The sequence below is a fragment of the Scyliorhinus torazame genome, chromosome 19 (genome assembly GCF_047496885.1).
Source record: "Scyliorhinus torazame isolate Kashiwa2021f chromosome 19, sScyTor2.1, whole genome shotgun sequence".
Taxonomy (NCBI): Eukaryota; Metazoa; Chordata; class Chondrichthyes; order Carcharhiniformes; family Scyliorhinidae; genus Scyliorhinus; species Scyliorhinus torazame.
In genome coordinates, this window is record NC_092725.1 from 114339953 (window position 1) to 114356443 (window position 16491).

Sequence of the window (16491 nt, forward strand, 5' to 3'; positions counted from 1 at the left end):
AATGCATATTGTACCATGTTTATGTCGCTTTTGTTATTATTATAAAAACTTGCAAATATCCTAATAAAAATATTTTTTTAAATAAAGGAAACCTTTTCATTAGATCGCATCCAGTGCCTCCTACTCACCCATGTGTCGCATCTGATCTCACGTTCAAATGGTAGCAGGGCCTATCTAAGCTACGTAATGCAAGTGAAGCAGCTCCAGATCATTACTGAATAGTTTTAATTATTCCAACGAGCATTACATGGGAAAACTCAAATGCTAATTGTTGTTAATCATACTCCCCTCCAGAGGTGAAACCAGTTTTATTGGCAAAAGACAGTCATTTTATTTGATGTTCAGCGAAACGAGATGCTTTCCAGTACATGACAGACACATAATAACATACCCATTTCCAGGTATTCATAAAACAAGCCCAACTTTGGTGTGGGTTGCAGCTGATAATCTTGCTCCCATCGGGGCAATTTTTCTTCTGACTTTTTTCTGCAGCGAGCAATAAGATTCTTTAACCATCTGTGTACAAGAACAGAAATATATCATGACAAGGTGAATGAAAATATCTGTGACAAAACTTTGAGGTTCTGAATTTGTTGTTCAGACAACCTCAACATAGCAAACAGTCAGCATAGATTTACAAATAACTACCCATATCCAAAAAATCTACTGGAACTGTTCGAAGAGGTAGCCAAATTGATTACTGAGTATCATTCAGTGGCTATCACCTACTTGATTTTTAGGAAAGCTATTGCTAAAGCTTTATCATTGGTGATGCTGCCTTTTGGATGATATGTTAAATCATTGTGTTATCATCCTATTCAGATGGATGTATAAGACATCATGGCATTATTCAAAGAAAAGTCCTGGCCAACATTCAGTTCTAAGCTCACATTTAGTCATTTATCTCATTGCTATTTTTGGGTGTTGATGTGCACAAATTTCTTAATGTGCAAATGTTTGGGTGTAATTGCAAGCGAAGTAATGATTGCTCTTCAAAAAATAAACTGCTGTTTGTGAAGAGCTAAGGAGGTGAAAGATTATGGCTGGAAATCTCCGGCTGTTGCAATTCACTTTTCCCACCGGCTTCGCACCCCTGCCCACACGTTTCCCGGCAGCGTGGGGTAGCTTCAATGGGAAAACCTATTGAAAAATGCCAGTAGAAAAATGGCCTCCAGCGAACGACACGTCGCCGAGAAGCATCACATAATATAATCATATAATTCCTACAGTGCAGAAGGAGGCCATTTGGCCCATCGGGTCTGCACCCATCCTCTGAAAAAGCATCCGCCCTAAGCCCACTCCCCCACCCTATCTCTGTAACTTAACCTGTACATCCCTGGACACTAAAGGAGAAATTTAGCACACTTGCACACCTTTGGACTGTGGGGGGAAACCAGAGCACCCGGAGGAAATTCATGCAGACACGGGGAGAAAGTGCTAACCACTGTGCCGCCAAGCATACGGCTGGGGTACCAGAGAATTCAGCCCTATATATAAAATACAAGGGGCTGGATTCTCCGCTTTTGGGATTCTCCGTTTTGCCGCCAGCGCACCCACACATGGGTATTTCCCAACGGCGTTGGGCTGCCCACAATGGGAAATAAGGCCATTGACCGGCTGCCGAGACGGAGAATCCAGCCGCTGGCCGGGACATGTCGCACCAGAAAACCAGTGCTGTAGGACAGAGAATCGCGCCCAAGGCCTTTTTTCAATCATAGCGTTCATACAAGTGATAGCATATCAGGGAATTTTCAAACTTGGATTATAGGATGCAAGAAAGCACTACACGATCTGCAGATCTTTGTTCCATGACCTCTACCATTTACACTATACTCTTTTTAAAAATAAATTTAGAATACCCAATTATATTTCCAATTAAGGGGTAATTTAGCATGACCAAGCCATCTACCCTGCACATCTTTGGGTTGTGGGGGCGAAACCCATGCAGACACAGGGAGGATGTCTGTGTTTGACAGTGATCCAGGGCCGGGACCGAACCTGGGGCCTAGGCACCATGAGGCAGCAGTGCTAACCACTGCACCACCGTGCTGCCCTCATTTACACTATACCTAACAAGTATAAAGACATTTTTATACGTGGCTTGGTAGTGGTAGGTAGCATTTCAAAATACAATGAGACAAATTAATCAGACAAGTCTCAGCCCAAATGCAGAATTCATGCTCATTTGAGGTCATGTACATTTACATCAAGTTCAATCTAACATGAACTCAAACTCCTCCAAAACTATGGCCTCCTGCATTCTCTTCTCCAAACCATCAGGCATATTTGGTACCCCCTTGCTCGCTGTCATTGGCACCATATCCGTTGGCATTTTAACTTAAACGTCCTCATTTCCATCTTCAAATTAATTGTGTCTTTCTCCTGCCGTTCCTATTCTATGTTTCATCTTCACTCTTTTGAATACTTGCATCTTCGTTTATCCACCATCCACTTAAATGTCTCCTAAAACCTGCATCTTTAATCACAACTTCAGAAATCTCCCCATATTTCCTTCCCACTCTGTTCTGACAGTGAATTGGCTTGACAGTTGAGCTATGAAGTTGTTTTGATTTGAGTACAAAACCAGAGGATGATAGCTCAAAATGAATGAGTCATGAAAAAACTGAGATTAGAACATTTGTAATGTAAAGGATCAGAAACAAATTGTAAAAAATACGATAAAACAATTAAAAGGTTGGGTTAGGTAAATTCCATGACGGTGTGGATAGTGTGTGGGAAGAGTGAATTTGAGACAAAGAGCCATGTCTCCTTGTTCCTTGCTTTCAAGTTTTTAAATTGGTGAACAGGAAAGTTCAGGTCCATGAATATTCCTAGGTATGATATTTGCATGTCCACACAAAACGAGCCTACCTTTCCCATCATGCACACATTTATTTGACTAAGTGTTAATTTTAGCTTTGACTTGGGGACTGGGTGGCGCATGTTGTGAACACATTTTGTAAATTTACAAAATACAAGTCTGATTCCAGAGAGAGTGATTTTAAAAATATTTCTATAGGTCCTCAACAGGATGTTATTGGATACAATGGCCGGGATTCTCCGGTATCCGGCGGGGCGGGCCTCCGCACCTTCGGGGGCTAGGCTGGCGCTGGAGTGGTTGGCGCCGCGCCAACTGGCGCCGAAGGGCCTCAGCCGGCCAGCGCGAGTTGGCGCATGCGCGGAGCGCCAGCGTGTTCTGAAAAGCGCTGGCGTGATCCCTGTGCATGCGCAGGGGGTTTCTTCTCCCCGCCGGCCATGGCGGAGTTTTACAGAGGACGGCGCGGAGGGAAAGAGTGCCCCCACGGCGCAGGCCCACCCGCAGATCGGTGGGCCCCGATCGCGGGCCAGGCCAAAGTAGGCCCCCCCCCAGGACTCCGCAGGCCGCCCTCAGAGCCAGGTCCTGCCGTTAAGGACCTTGTGTATTTCACGCCGGCGGACCGGCCGAAAACGGGTGGCCGCTCGGCCCATCGGGGCCCGGAGAATGGCCTGGGGGGGGCACTGACAACAGTCTCCGACCGGCGTGACGCGATCCCCGCCCCCACCAAAAAAACGCCGGCGGAGCATTCGGCAGCTGGCGTCGGAGCGGGATTCATGCCGTCCCCTTCGGCGATTCTCCGACCCGGTGGGGGGGGGGGGTCGGAGAATCCCGCCCAATGTTGTTCCACGAAACTAATGTAAGACACAATTTTAGACAATTTAATTGAAGTAGCTTTTGTGAGGGCCACGAAGAATCTAGCATGAGTTTGTAGAGTCAAAAAGAAAATAACTTTATTTACAACAATAGTTCACTACTGCCTCCTACACTAGCTGGTACCACACTGGCCAACTCTACACTAGCTGGTACCACACTGGCCAACAGATGAAACTGCTAAAGATTTCCCTGCACCGCCCCCCCCCCTCCCGCCCCCAATTCCAGGAGCTCATCCTCCCCAGGAACCAATAGTACCCAGCCAATAGTATTCAGGCAGTCGGAAAGATGAATTGCAAGTGTGTTTTTGACAGCCATTTGCAGTTGCGAAGAACGTGTGGGGAAACGCAAGAATCTTTGGCATAAGAAAATAGCAAATACACAAAAGTAGAAAAATCGTATCATTCAATTTAGGGATTATGAAATGAAATGAATACCCACTTAAAGCAATTGTAATAAATACAGTACTTTCAAACTATCTTTAAAATGAGATCTTTCAATTATATTTCAATTATTGAACATTTTTTAATGAATACAGAACAATAAAATAAAACACACATCCTCAAAATGCACCACCCACACCCCCAACAGCTGACGGTGTCTAGCTCTTGCACTGGGTGGAGAAACTGACCTCCACTCCAACAGCACCCGTGAGCAATCAGCGAAGCGAAGGCTAATACAAGAAGGGCAGCACGGTAGCAATTGTTGCTTAACAGCTCCAGAGTCCCAAGTTCGATTCGCGGCTTGAGTCACTGTCTGTGTGGAGTTTGCAAGTTCTCCCTATGTCTACGTGGGTTTCCTCCGGGTGCTCCAGTTTCCTCCCGCAGTCCAAAAATGTGCAGGCTAGGTGGATTGGCCATGCTAAATTGCCCCTTAGTGTCCAAAAAGGTTAGGTGGGGTTACGGGGATAGGGTGGAGGTGCGAGCTCTTTCCAAGGGCCGGTGCAGGCTCGGATGGGACAAATGGCCGCCTTTTGCACTGTAAATTCTATGACATCTGCAGCTCCGGCAGGTCTGACACCCCAAATATGGCCACCAGGGAACTGGGCTCCAACTCTATCTGTAGAATTGGCAACATGGTGCTAAAGAAAGAAACCCAAAATCTCACCAGCTCAGGACATGCCCAGAACATATGCACATGATTTGCTAGGCCCCTCCCACAACGCTCACACATATGTTCCACCCCCTCAAACAACCAACTCGTCCTAGCCCTAATTAAGTGCGCCGAGTGTATCACCTTCAACTGTATCAGCCCCAGTCTCAGGTACGACAAAGAAGTGCTCACCCTACGCAAGGCCTCACATCACCACCCCTTAATTTTATTTACCCACAACTCCTCCACTTGGCCGTAGTCCCCAATAGAGATGTAGTATCCTCCACCATTATCCTCCTATATATTCCCCAGGTGCTCCCCTCCTCCATCCCCGCCAGCGACAGAACCCTCTCCCACAATGAGACTGGTGTCTCATAGAAATAGAGAAATGACGGGAAGACCTTCCTCGCAATATCCTTCACCCGTAGATATCTAAAGTTCTCTGACTGTGAAAGCCCAAACTTCTCTGATAACCCCTCTGGACTCGCAGAGGAAGGGGGTTTGCACTGGGTCCGGGTTGGAGGAGGAATCTTACATGGGAATGAGTTTGAGGGCCCTGACGCTGGCCCCGTTACCTTTTTCCAAAGGAAATATATGAGCAGCCCACTGGTGAAATCTTCATTTAGACAAAGTGGGGGAGGGGGGTTACTGCTGACGGGTAGGGGACAGCTGGGAGACTGGAGATGGAGATCAGATGGCGATCGCCGCCAAGGGGCGGATCAAGTGAGGTGCGGAACACGGGCTAGGAGCTGGCCTAGGAAAGGTCATGGCTGATCGACAGGGGAGGGGAGCAAGGCCCCCCCCCCCCACCCCGATCAGACTGGTTACGTGGAATGTTCATGGACTGAACTGGCCGGTTAAGAGAGCCCGTGTGTTCGCACACCTGAGACAGTTAAAAGCGGACGCGGCCATGTTACAGGAGACACACCTGAAGCTGGGAGACCAAATTAGATTCAAGAAGGGATGGGTCAGGCAAGTGTTTCATTCAGGACTGGACTTTAAAACAAGGGGGGATGGCTATCCTGATTAACAAAAGGGTGTCATTCGCGATGAGGAAGATAGAGGCAGACCCGGGAGGCAGATTTGTTATGGTTAGCGGGAAGCTAGAGGGAATGGCAGTGGTGCTGGTGAATATTTATGCCCCAAACTGGGATGATGTCGCGTTCATCAGGAAGGTTCTGGGAAAGATCCCAGACCTTGACTTGTACCAGCTGATCATGGGTGGTGACTTTAATACGGTCCTGGACCCGAGATTGGGCCGGTCGAGTGCTAGGTCGGGGAAACTATCAACAATTGCAAAGGAACTGCGGGGGTTCATGGAGCGTATGGGAGGGGTAGATCCGTGGAGATTTGAGAGACCAAGGAGCAGGGAACATTCATTCTATTCCCATGTACATAAGGTGTACTCCAGGTTAGATTTCTTTGTGCTAGATAAAACAGTTAGCAGGTGTTGAGGACATCGAGTACTCAGCAATTGTGGTTTCAGATCATGCACCACACTGGATAGACCTACGGGCAGGCATGGGAATGCCCCAGTGCCCACAAAGGAGACTAGATACAGGGCTGTTAGCGGATGAGGAGATCTGTGAGCGAGTGAGAGAGGCCATTCGGGTGTACATAAAGATCAATGACACGGGAGAGATTGCAGCTGGGGTGGTCTAGGAGGCACTGAAAGCGGTTATTAGAGGGGAATGTATTTCGATTCGAGCCCACAGGGATAAAAGTGAGTGGTTGGAGCTGGACAGGTTGGTAGGAGAAATCTTACAGGTGGACAGGAGATATTCGGAGTCTCCAAATGAGGAGCACCTGGAGGAGCGTCAGAGACTTCAAATGGAGTTTGGGCACTTTTCCACAGGTAAGGCAATATATGAGCATGGGGAGAAAGCTAGCAGGATGCTGGCGCATCAGCTGAGGATACAGGAGGCGGCGCGAGAAATAGAGAAAATAAAGGATATGAGGGGAAGATGGTGACGAACCCGGGGGCGGTGAATGAAGTGTTGCGGGAATTTTATAGCCAGCTATATGAGTCGGAACCCCCGGTTGAGGAGGGCGGCATGATTCAATTCCTGGGGAGGCTAGAATTCCCAAAAGTAAACGAGGAGCTGGTGGAGGCCCTGGGGTGCCCTATTGGGCTTGCAGAGGTGATAGATGGACTGGGGGGCGATGCAGTCGGGTAAAGCCCTGGGACCTGAAGGATTCCCATTGGAATTTTATAAGAAGTTCTCTGGGTTACTGGGGCCGCACCTGGTTAAGGCTTTTAACGAGTCCAAGAAGCTAGGTGTACTCCCCCCAACGTTATCACAGGTCTCTCTCTCTATGTGGACGATTTGCTGCTTTATGCCATGGACCCTGTGGGGTGGGTGACTGGAATCATGGAAGTATTAGGAGAATTTGGGCGATTTTCAGGTTATAAGTTAAATATGGGAAAGAGAGAGACGTTCGTGATCCAGGCACGGGGGAAGGAAAGGAGACTGAAGAAGCTACCTTTTAAAGTGGTTGGGAGGAGTTTTAGGTATCTGGGGATTCAAGTGGCCAAGGATTGGGGGCAGTTTCACAAGTTAAATTTGGGCAAAGCAGTGGAACAAATGAGAAGGGATTTCCGTAGATGGGACATGCTCCCACTGACTCTGGCGGGGAGGGTTCAGACGGTGAAGATGACTGTCCTTCTGAAAATGCTTTTCTTTTTTCAATGTCTCCCGATTTTTGTCCAAAGGCTTTTTTCAGAAGTATGAATGCAGCGATATCGAGGTTTATATGGGCGGGTAAAACCCCGAGAGTAAGGAGGGCACTCCTGGAAAGGACCCATGGAGAAGGGGGCTTGGCTCTCCCGAGCTTTATTAACTATTACTGGGCTGCCAACATATTGATGGTCAGGAAGTGTGTAGTGGGATAGGGGTCGGTTTGGGAGCAGATGGAGGCAGCATCCTGCAAAGGTAAGAGTTTGGAGGCTTTACTGATGGCGCCCCTGCTGTTCTCGCCGGCTCGGTAGTCTACAAGTCCGGTGGTGGTGGCAGCCCTAAGGGTGTGGGGGCAAAGGAGGCAGCATACAAGACTGGAGGGGGTGTCAGTGTGGTCACCGATCTGTGACAATCACCCATTTGTCCCGGGGGCGCTGGATGGGAGCTTTAAGGTATGGCAGCGGGCAGGGATCGAAAGGTTTGGGGATCTATTCATCTAGGAGGGCTTTCCGACCCTGGAGACATTAGAGGAGGAGTTTGATTTGCCGGGTGGGAACTGGTTTTGGTACCTTCAAGTGCGAGACTTTGTATGGAGGCAGGTCCCAAGCTTTTGTTGCCTCCCCGAGGGGACTACAGGATAAAGTGCTGTCAAAAACGGGTTGGAGGTGGGAAGGTTTCGGAGATATACAGGGAATTGTTAGAGTGGGAAAGGGCCCCTATCAGAGAGGTGAAGAGGAAGTGGGAAGAGGAGCTAGGAGGGGAGCTGGAAACTGGACTGTGGGAAAAAGCCTTGAAAAGGGTAACTGCATCCTCGTTCTGTGCTAGATTAGCTTGATTCAGTTCAAGGTAGTACACAGGGCCCACATAACGGCAGCCCGGATGAGTAGGTTCTTCGAGGAGGTGGAGAACAGATGTGGGCGGTGTGGGGGTAGCCCGGCCAACCATGTTCATATGTTTTGGACATGTCTGAAACCGAGGGAATTTCTGGCAGGGATTTGCGGATGTTATGTCAGAAGTCCTGGATGGTAGGGTAATTCCGAGTCCACAATTGGTAATATTTGGGGTGTCGGAGGATCTGGGGGCAAAGGAGGGGGGGGGAAGGGAGGCCGATATCCTGGCCTTCTCCTCCCTGGTGGCCCGTAGACGGATCTTGCTGAGATGGAGGGGCTCGGAGCCCCCGAAGTTAGGAGTGTGGGTCAGTGATATGGTAGGGTTTCTCAGTCTGAAGAAAATCAAGTTCGCTCTAAGAGGATCAATACAGGGATTCGCCTGGAGTTGGCAGCCGTTCATCGATTTCTTTAACAAAAATTGAACGTCAGCAGTAAGGGGGAAAGGGAAAAGGTGGTGCGGGGGGGGGGGGAGAAAAACAGGAGGCAGAGTAATGTTAAATAAGGACAGGGAGCTTAGTATGCGGGTAATTGGGGGCAGGGCGGGAGAAGTGGGGGACGTGGTTTATTGTTTGTTGTTCTTTTAGGGGGTATTTTGTGCGTCGACCCAGGCGGTTATTTTAGAAATGTCAACATGTTAAATTGTGAAAATTACAAATGCTTCAATAAAATATTTTCTTTAAAAAAAAGAATCTTCATTTAAGATCTGGAATCATTTGAGGAGGGGATGTATACGAGATGGCGGGAGGAAGGGATAGAGCGGGTCAGGGACCTGTTCGCTGAGGGTAAGTTTGGGGTTTGGAGGAAGTGCGAGAGAGGTTTGAGTTGCCAAGGGGGAAACGAGTTTAGATATTGGCAGGTGAGGACTTTTGCGTGGAAGGAGCTGTCCTCGTTTCTTCGGCTGAACTATACGCTATGGGAGAAGTCATTGGTCCTGGATGAGTGGGACGAAGGGAGATATCTATCGGTGGTTGGGAGAGAAAGGGTCGACCTTAGTGGAAGGGATCAAGTAGAAGTGGGAGGAGGAGTTAGGGTTCGGAATGGGGTAGGGAATTTAAAGCGAGATAATGCACCACATCGACTCAACCTCCTCATGTTCGAGGATGAGTGTTATACAGTTTAAGGCGGTAGAGAGGATTCAGATGACACGGGCCCAGATGAGTGGGTTCTTCCCGGGAGTAGAGGATGCGTGTGTGTGTGTGTGTGTATGTGTGCGGGGATGGGGTTGCTCACATGTTCTGGGGGGGGGGGGGGGGGTGCTTCTGGGAGGCACTGTTTGGGAGATTGTCCGGAATTGTGGGGGTGAGGGTGATGCTGGACCCTGCGGTGGCAATTTTTGAGGTGTTGGAGGTGCCGGGGTCGCAGGAGCGGACGGTGGCCGATGTGGTGGATTCCGCCTCCCTAGTTGCCCGGCGACAGATATTATTGAGCTTGAGATCAACGCAAGTAAACTTCTTAGGCTGGAGAAGATAAAGTTCGGCCTCAGAGGGTCGGAGGAGTGGTTTTACTTGCGTTGGAGGCTGTTTCTCAGGAATTGATGTCACAAAGGGGTTGGGGATTAAAAGGGGAAAAATTGAACAAACTATATGTACTTCGTTTATTCATAGATATCATAGAATGTACAATGCAGAAGGAGGCCATTCGGCCCATCGAGTCTGCACCGGCTCTTGGAAAGAGCACCCTACCCAAGGTCCACACCTCCACCCTATCCCCATCGGTGGCGCAGTGGGTTAGCCCTGTTGCCTCACGGCACCGAGGTCCCAGGTTCGATCCCGGCTCTGGGTCACTGTCCGTGTGGAGTTTGCACTTTCTCCCCATGTTTGTGTGGGTTTCGCCCCCACAACCCAAAGATGTGCGGGCTAGGCGTATTGACCACAATAAATTGCCCCTTAATTGGAAAAAATTAATTGGGTACTCTAAATTTTGGGGCAGCACAGTAGCATTGTGGATAGCACAATTGCTTCACAGCTCCAGGGTCCCTGGTTCTATTCCGGCTTGGGTCACTGTCTGTGCGGAGTCTGCACGTTCTCCCCGTGTGTGCGTGGGTTTCCTCCGGGTGCTCCGGTTTCCTCCCACAGTCCAAAGATGTGCAGGTTAGGTGGATTGGCTGTGATAAATTGCCCTTAGTGTCCAAAATTGCCCTTAGTGTTGGGTGGGGTTGCTGGGTTGTGGGGATAGGGTGGAGGTGTTGACCTTGGGTAGGGTGCTCTTTCCAGGAGCCAGTGCAGACTCGATGGGCCGGGTGGCCTCCTTCTGCACTGTAAATTCTATGATAACCCAGTAACCCCACCCAACACTAAGGGCAATTTTGGACACTTAGGGCAATTTAGCATGGCCAATCCACCTAACCCGCACATCTTTGGACTGTGGGAGGAAACCGGAGCACCCGGAGGAAACCCACGCACACACGGGGAGGATGTGCAGACTCCGCACAGACAGTGACCCAAGCCGGAATCGAACCTGGGACCCTGGAGCTGTGAAGCATTTGTGCTATCCACAATGCTACCGTGCTGCCCCATCTGGTACTATGTTTGTACTATTTGTACTATGTTGATGTGATTTCGTGGTTTTGGAATAAAATATATTTTTAAAAAGAGAATAAATATTGGGTAGTGTTTTCATGGTCACCATTTGGCCTATAAAATTTTGGGATGAATGATACAGACACTCTTGATTTTTATTACCATTGTTTGCACCCTCCTGTACCTTGTTCAAGAGACTGCCATTTATGTGCAAGACTCGATAACGAGTGCGGACAAGCTATTTAACTATTGGGGATGGGACAATAAAACTAAGTCCTAGGGTGGCCCGTGGCGTAGTGGTTAGCACTGGGGCAGCAGCGCTGAGGACCCGGGTTCGAATCCCGGCCCTGGGTCACTGTCCGTGTGGAGTTTGCACATTTTCCCGTGTCTGCGTGGGTTTCACCCCCACAACCCAAAAACGTGCTGGTTAGGTGAATTTGCTATTCTAAATTGCCCCTTAGTTGGAAAAAAAAAATTGGGTACACTAAATTTTTAAAAAAATCAAACTAAGTCCTGTCTTTGCTCAATAATTTTCCCTCTCTGAACCAAAATATGGAGGCCAACTAAAACACATGACCACTATAGGCAAAATCAATGGGCTCAACAGAGACCAGGCATCAAACCTGTGAACTTTCTATTCTGAAATGCACCAGTTCTTCATTACATAGCTTTGTTAACCGACTGGGGAAACCTATAAAATTCAATTTAATCTCTGCATTTTAACTGCTGTACATACTGAATGTAAAATGAACTACTTTATCGTCCAATTGGAATATTCAACACACAGTCCATGATCACATACAAGACTCCCTTCATTAATCCCTGTTGCTCTGAGATAGGGAAGTTCAATTTTGTGTTCCATGCAATACTAATACTGTGCATGCTTAGGGACTGAAGACCAGCAGCCCGAGAGCAGGGAGCACGTCGGGAGAATCCAGAATGGAAACTAGTACTGGGTCTGCAGCAGGTGAGTGCATACATGTACCTGGGAACCCCACCACTCCCACTTGGAAATATAGTACTGTTCCTTCACTGTCGTTGGGTCAAAATCCTTGGACTCCCTCCCCAACAGCATTGTGGGTGTACTAATACCTCAGGGACTGCAGCGGTTCAAGAAGGCAGCTCACCACCACCTTCTGAAGGGCAACTAGGGATGGGCAATAAATGCTGACCTAACCAGCGGACACCCACATCTGGTAAATGAATTTGAAAAAACAATGATTCATACATACCTTCAATTCAGAAACAGTGATCAAAACTTCTAAACTTATACACAAGTCTAGATAGTAAAGATGTTTAGTTAACATTGATTTTTATTTCTTCAATTGCTGACTGACATTTATTTCTGGTAAAACAATGTCTTTACTTTAAAATTTGCATCATTATTTTCAAATCCCTCCATGACCTTACCCTCTATTTTTGTAATCTTCAGATCCACAAACCTCTGAAATATCTGAACTTCTCTAATTCTGTCCTTTTGAGCATCCCAGATTTTAATCTCTTGACTATTGGAGGCTATGTGCCTTCAGCAGCCTGGGCCCAAAACTCTGGAAGATCCTTTGCTGAGTCTTCTACTTCTCATTTCTCCTTGAGAAATTCCTTAAAACCCATCTCTCTGACCAAGCTTTTGGTCATCTGATGCAAGATCTCCTTATGCAGTTCAGTGTCATTTTTCAAAATAACATTCCTGTGAAGCGCCTTGGGATGCTTTATTATGTTAACGGTGCTATATAAATAGAAACTGCTGCTATAGTTAAAATATTTTGTTACAATGTAAACTTCTATAACCATTTGCACTTAAGAGCGCATTAACTTACGGAATAAGAACTTCTTGAACGTTGTTCCATATTGCTTTTCCTCCCATTATAATCAGCAGTTGGGTTGATAATTCTACAAGGCAGCCTCCTGGGTCACACTACGAATTTCACAAAGCAAAAGTTAACCATTCCCTTGCTGAGCAGTTTACTTTAGCTTTAAAAATAAATATTTAATGAAAGTATCAGAGAAAATATATCTCAAGAGTCTCTGTGAAACAAAGCAACTTATTTTATGTTTATGTGCATTTTAAAATTGATCCTGAAAAGAAACGTTATACAAACAGTCGCTTGGTAGAGCAGAACTTTAACATTGCTGAAAAGGGGAACATCTTGCACTCACAAGGTCAAAAGCAAGAATGCCAAATTACAAATGATGACAACAATTTATACCACAGGAGAAAAGGATGCTGATTGGTTGCCAAGTCGACTCTCATTGGTTGAATAATTGCTACAAAGAAAACAATGGAGACTATGGGCGGGATTCTCCGTACCCCCGCTGGGTCGGAGAATTGCCGGGGGGCAGCGCGAATCCCACCCTGCCGCTCCGACGCCAGATGCCGAATTCTCCAACGCCGGTTTTCGGGCGGGGTTCACGGCGCGCTGGTCAGGGGCCGTTGGCAGCGGCTCCCCCCCCCCCGCCCCCACCCGGCAATTCTCCGGACCCTGATGGGCCGAGCGGCCGCCCATTTTCGGCCAGTCTCGCCGCCATCACGCAGGACCTGGCCGGTCGGCCATCTACCGGAGTCCTCGGGGGGAGGGGTGTGGGAGGATCCAGCCCCGGGGGGGGGGGGCGCATGGTGACCTGGCCTGTGATCGGGGCCCACCATTCTGCGGGTGGGCCTGTGCCATGAAACCCCCTGCGCATGAGCAAGAACACGCCGGCAGTTCTGCGCATGTGGCAGAACACGCTGGCGGTTCTGCGCATGCACGGGACCACGGCGGCCCTTCGGCAGCGGTTGGCACGGCGCCATCCCCTCGGGCGCGGGCCTAGCCCCCGGAAGTGCGGAGGATTCCGCAACGTCCAGGTGGCCCGATGCCGGAGTGGTTCGCGCCGTTCTTGGCGCCAGCGTCGGGCCATCCCACCGATTGCAGGAGAATCCTGCCCATAGTCTCCCCAATGTCCTGGGTAATTCCAAAAAAGTGCAAGGCTTGAACATAGGCTTTAGTTTGCGGAGAATGGGTCCCTGCGTAATAAATGTATGTTGTTGCTAATAAATGTAAATGAGACACAGGAGCCCAACTGATTATTTTAAATTGGTTATTAGTGTAGCTATTAGTGCATTTTGAATTGTTCAGCAAGTGCTGCCCAAGCTCAGAATCATATTGAATAGATGTTTTGATTTGGGTTTTGCAAGCGCGTTAGATTGGAGTATGGTCTGTACTTTCCAAATATGAAAAAGGAACATGCATTAAACACCTGAGGCTTATGACTAAGTTAATGAAAAACGGATTAAAGGCATTGTATCCAAATATATTGGAAAGTAAAAAAGGGGTCAGTGCAAAAAGCAGCTTCTCACTATAGGACGCACGAGAAAAATTCCAATAGGATTTGGGTTTGGGGAGGATCTTAGAAATCAATAAGCTGAACTTAGGAATTAATGCTGCAGGATAAAACCTATGGCAGGGGCAGAAAAGGGGAGAGTTTCCTATTGTGGAGGTTTGTGGGGATTGCGTGACGCTGGCCTAATTAATTATTCAGTCGGAGGGGTTTCTGATATTGTGTGTGGCTGTACAGCTCATGCTATCATAACCGGCCACTATATTTTAAAGGCGCTCAGACATCAACTGATCAACAGACGAGGTTGAAGCATTTGCAACAATCTTCTGCCAGAAATGCCGAATGGATGATCTATCTTGGCCTCCTCCGGAGGTCCCCAGCATCACAGATGCCAGTCTTCAGCCAATTAGATTCACTCCACATAATATCAAGAAACAGGTGAGGGCATTGGATACTTCAAAGGCTTGGGTCCTCATAATATTCTGGCAGCAGAACAGGCGTCGGAATGTGGCAACTAGGGGCTTTTCACAGTAACTTCATTTGAAGTCTACTTGTGATAATAAGCGATTTTCATTTCATTTTCATTTCAGCAGTACTAAAGATGTATGTTCCAGAACTTGCCTCACCTGTAGCCAAGCTGTCCCAGTACAGCTCCAAGACCGACATTTAGCCGGCAATTTCCCAGTTATGTCCTGTCCACAAAATGCAGGACAAATCCAACCTGGCTAATTACCGCACCAGCAGTCTACTCTTGATCATCAGTGGTGTAAAGGGTCATCAATAGTGCTATCAAGAAGCACTTGCTTAGCAATAACCTGCCCATTGATGCTCAGTTTGTGTTCTGCCAGGTTCATTCAGGTCGGGACCTCATTACAGCCTTGGTTCAAACATAGACAAAAGAGTGTAATCCCCAGAGGTGAGGCTGCTCTCAACATCAAGGCAGAATTTGACCAAGTATGTCATCAAGGAGTCATAGCTGGTCAATGGGAATCAGGGGGGAAACTCCCTGCTGGATTGGGTCAGACCTAACACAAAGGAAGCTGATTGTGGTTGTTGAAGGTCAATCACCTCAGCTCCAGGACATCACTGCAGGAGTTCCTCAGGATAGTATCCTAGACCCAATCAGTTTCAGCTGCTTCATCAATGACTTTCCTCCATCATAGGGTTGAAGTGGGGATGTTCACAGATGACTGCACAATGTTCAGCACCATTTGTGATTCCTCATATACTGAAGCAATCCATGTCCAAATGCAGCATGACCTAGGCAATATCCAGGCTGAGGCTGACAAGTGGCAAGTAACAGTCACGCTGCAAGTGCATGGCAATGACCAATCTTCAACAAGACAGAATCTAACCGTGAATGATTGGGCAGAGGGTTTACGATTCCGGTTGGGTCTTCATCTGCATCCTATTAATAGGATCCAAATGAATTCTGTAGCCATCTGGGATGGCCACTTCCAGAATACAAAATGGATGCTCGCAATGAATGTAGGGAACTATGGACAATGTTAAGAAAGCAAGCAGACACAGAACCTGTATGCGTATTGAGAAGGCAGCTCCCAGACAAGACTGAAACTGTAGGTCATTTAACATATTGGTGGCCCATCTCCGGGAACAAAGGAAAGACACTCAAGTAACCGATCTAGCTCCAGACACCCCAGCGCCAGTTCCCCAAACCGAAAGCGTAAACAAAGCCAGGCCAACGGCCACCTAGGACACGCCCAGCCATCAGGGCACCCACCCCTTTATTGGTCAAGATCAATACCAGTGATCAAGATACGGCCTAATTAATTGGGGCCAAGTTTAAGGCCCGCCCAAAAGCGCGCCAAGCCCCTCCGGGTATAAGAAGAAACCCCTGAGTGAGAATCGATGTCTTGGACTTGGCTTTCAAAGCGGAGAGACCCGTCCACCAGCTGCACCAGAAGCAAGTAAGTCCAAGGTCAACGCTCGCTACCAGACGGACGACCTTAGCTGTTCTCCTGTTCGAACCCAACAGCCTCAAATCCGAACAACGGCCATTGTTCCTCTGGCTGAGTGGGCACCCGAAGTTAAGTATAGGCATTAGCGTTCGAGATAGTTTAGTTTGTAGTACTTTGTGCATAAGTAGATATTACTGTGTGTGTAAATAAATAGTATTGACTTTGAACTAACTAACTGGTGTATTGGCTCTTTGATCAGTATTCGGGTTTGAACCTTGTGGCGGTATCGAGAGATACCTGGCGACTCTAAAGCAAACATAATTAGGATTAAGGATGGCGACCACATTGATCGCCATATTTAGAACCAGAGAAACAGAGCAACAATTCACG

General features: G+C 47.9%; 1 protein-coding gene across 1 annotated transcript in view; it reads right to left on the reverse strand.

Moving 5' to 3' along the window:
- The window catches only part of ano6 (anoctamin 6), a 192095-nt gene that overhangs the window by 25768 nt on the left and 149836 nt on the right, over positions 1-16491 (reverse strand). The window contains exons 15-16 of the mRNA XM_072485065.1: positions 12685-12782; positions 392-516 (exon numbers count right to left, since the gene is read on the reverse strand). Coding sequence (XP_072341166.1) covers positions 392-516; positions 12685-12782 — 223 coding nt within the window. The remainder of the gene's footprint in view (positions 1-391; positions 517-12684; positions 12783-16491) is intronic.